We start from the raw sequence: 2671 nt of genomic DNA, 5'->3' as shown, positions 1-2671 counted from the left end.
GGGAAAGAGCCCGATGGGTCTGAGAGATTACCTGTGCTGTTCTTGGTGCTGTTCTTGTCTGCTGAGATCCCACCTGCAAGACAGGAGAAGGGCCCTGAGATGGTGGCCAAAAGCCCACGTAGGACAAGCCCGTGTAGGATGTCCCACGTGGGACTGCACGTACCGTGGGTCCTTTGTGCCCGCTCCATATGGGATGGAGCGCTTGGAAGCATCAACCAGAGCCCCACTCAGAGGACACGAGGCAGTGCAGGTTTGGGTACAAACCCTTCTATTTCCATCCCATCTCCTGAATCTTCTCTAAGTAAGCCGCTTTCTGGTTGACATCCCAGTGAAACCTGCCTTCGCTGTTGATATCCCCCCAGGGCTGGCACCTCTCAGAGAGGGTCCAGGCAGACTCACACCTCTTTAGTCACACTCTCCATTTCCTGAATCAACCAGAAACTTTCCCTGCCGTGGCTTCCCTAGGCTTGGAGCCCCGTGGTGGCCAGGGGCGTTCTCAGACCCTGGGACCATGCAGCCCCCCAGGACAAGGGCTGGATGGAGCTGTGGGACCTGCGGTGTGGTGCAGGAAGTGGGGTGAGGCGAGGACCCCCCAGCACCCATGGGTGCCCCTGCCTGCAGCTCCAGTGCCCCTGTGCCTCGGTTCCTCTTGCTGCAGCTGGGCAGGAAGCACCAGCCCTGTTTACTGCACTGCTTCATTGCCCAGCTCCATCTGCTTGATGAATATTCGCCAAACCCTACCATGAGGAAGCTGGCACGAAGGCGGGGGCTGCACCACCTCCCAGCACGTTGGGGCAGCTGCAAAATTCCCCCCAGAGGAAGAAGAAGAAGAAGGAAGGTTCAATTCCTGAGCCCTGCCACCCTGTTGCAGACTTTCCTGCCCCGAAGAGCAGCCCGGCAGGGACCTCCTGGCTCAGCCATGGGCTCCCCTCCCTGTCCCAGTGCCTCTTCCGGGTCTGTGCTGCCCTGCTCACCGCCAGCACTTAGGGCTCTGCAGGCAAACTCTCCCCGCCAGCCCCATTTCATTTTTTTCTGAGATGGGGAGATGCACCTTGTCCGGGCTGTGTGTTGGGTACGTGTCCCTGCCACCCGTGGTCCTGCTGGCCAGCCGGGACACAGGGCTTTGCTCTTCTTTCTAAACGAAGACCAGGCTGGTCCCTCACCCTGAAAGCCCTCACATCCCTCAAAGCCAAGATTTCCATTGCAGCCACGGATGGGCTGAGCTTCTCCTGCCCTCCCTCGAAGCCACCGTGAGAGCCAGGATGAAACCCCGCGACCTCGAGTCCATGCTGGACCTGTGTGGCCACCCAACAGAAACCCTTTAAAAGCCCTTTCTCCTGAGGGCACAAGTTTCCCCAGCTGAGGGTGGGAGCTGCTGCAGGTTTTTGTGGGTGTCCCTGCACCGAGCAAGAGGGGTTGGAAGGGGACAGGAGCTGTGTCCTGGGATTAGCTGCTGCTTCTCCATGGGGATAAAGGGGAACAGCACAGGGATGTTCACACAGGGCCCACACATCACCCCCAAGAGCCTTTTTCCTCTCATTTCTCCTCCGCTCCCGGGCACTGAACCCCACGGAGCAAAGGGACGTGGCTTGGCCGTGGCCTCAGCAATGTGCCGGCCTCGTCCTCAAGCCTCCAAGAGCAATAAATGGTAAAAAAAACAACAACCCACAACCCATCTTTCCTGCCACCTGCAACCACAGCCGGGCAGGCTCTGCGCCCGCTTGGCAGTGGGCTCCTGCCAAAGCCAGCCGGCCGCCCGAGAAAGTGTCCCATCTCTGCACCCCTCCCTGCACCCCAGTGAGAAGCAAAACCCAAAACCCGAGGCAGGCATCAAGCCCCGAGCCCCCATGGGTCCTCCCTGGCTCCGCTGCGCCCGGGGCTGGCTTCCTGCACAAAGCAGGACTGAGAGCGGCGATTGTAAAGTTAAAAACTAATGCATTGAAAGCCAGACCTGGGTGAAGTCCCTCATCGCACTAAGCAAGGGACGCATGCTGGCGCATCACCTGCGTGCACATTTCTTTGCTCTGAAATGCAAAGCCCATGTTTGATGCCTACCTGTGACCAGAGCTATCAGCCAGAGGTTCACCTGGAGCACCCAGAGCCTCGTGCAAAGATCAGCCATCTTTCACTGCAAACGGCAGGGAAACATCCAGTCACCGGCCCTCGATTCTGCAAAACACAGCGGCCGCTCCGACCAGCTTGGCCTCCGTACCTAAAAATGGCAAAGCTGCTGCTACACGAGGCGGCCCCTTTCCTGCTCATGTAAATCCTCCTCAACTGGGACTTTCCCCTTGGGGCCAGTTTTGAATGTGGCGCAGACGCTGGGGCGGCCGGTGCCTGCGCCCTAGGCACCATCCAGCCTCGTGTCTCCGGGCTGTGCTCGTCATGGTGGCGTTATTTGATGGAGGTGGCCGCCACTGGTGTGGATCTGCACCGGAGCTGGAGATGAGCCCACCTGCGAAGCACTCGGCGATGCAAAACCCGGGTTGAGCACAGGAGATGTGCCCGGGGAGTGGATGTGCCCAGGCAGCAGGACGCGACTGCCGGCACTGCCACATCCCCGGGGGGCAGAGGAGGGGGGTTTCCCCCAGGGTTGTACCCCAGCTCCACAGCAGCATGGGCAGATCCCCCCCAGTTTAGCCCTGCGGGTGATGGGCAGGGGTTGATGCTG

General features: G+C 59.8%; 1 protein-coding gene across 1 annotated transcript in view; it reads right to left on the bottom strand.

Moving 5' to 3' along the window:
• CD79B (CD79b molecule, immunoglobulin-associated beta) overlaps positions 1 to 2122 on the bottom strand; it is a 4662-nt gene extending 2540 nt beyond the window's left edge. Inside the window, exons 1-2 of the mRNA XM_009334893.1 lie at positions 2056 to 2122; positions 32 to 73 (exon numbers count right to left, since the gene is read on the bottom strand). Coding sequence (XP_009333168.1) covers positions 32 to 73; positions 2056 to 2122 — 109 coding nt within the window. The remainder of the gene's footprint in view (positions 1 to 31; positions 74 to 2055) is intronic.
• Between the last annotated feature and the right edge of the window lie 549 nt (positions 2123 to 2671).

This window comes from Pygoscelis adeliae, unplaced genomic scaffold, assembly GCF_000699105.1.
Source record: "Pygoscelis adeliae isolate BGI_AS28 unplaced genomic scaffold, ASM69910v1 Scaffold112, whole genome shotgun sequence".
Classification (NCBI taxonomy): domain Eukaryota; kingdom Metazoa; phylum Chordata; class Aves; order Sphenisciformes; family Spheniscidae; genus Pygoscelis; species Pygoscelis adeliae.
The sequence above is the reverse complement of the archived record's forward strand: the minus strand, read 5'-3'. Positions and strand labels throughout refer to the sequence as shown.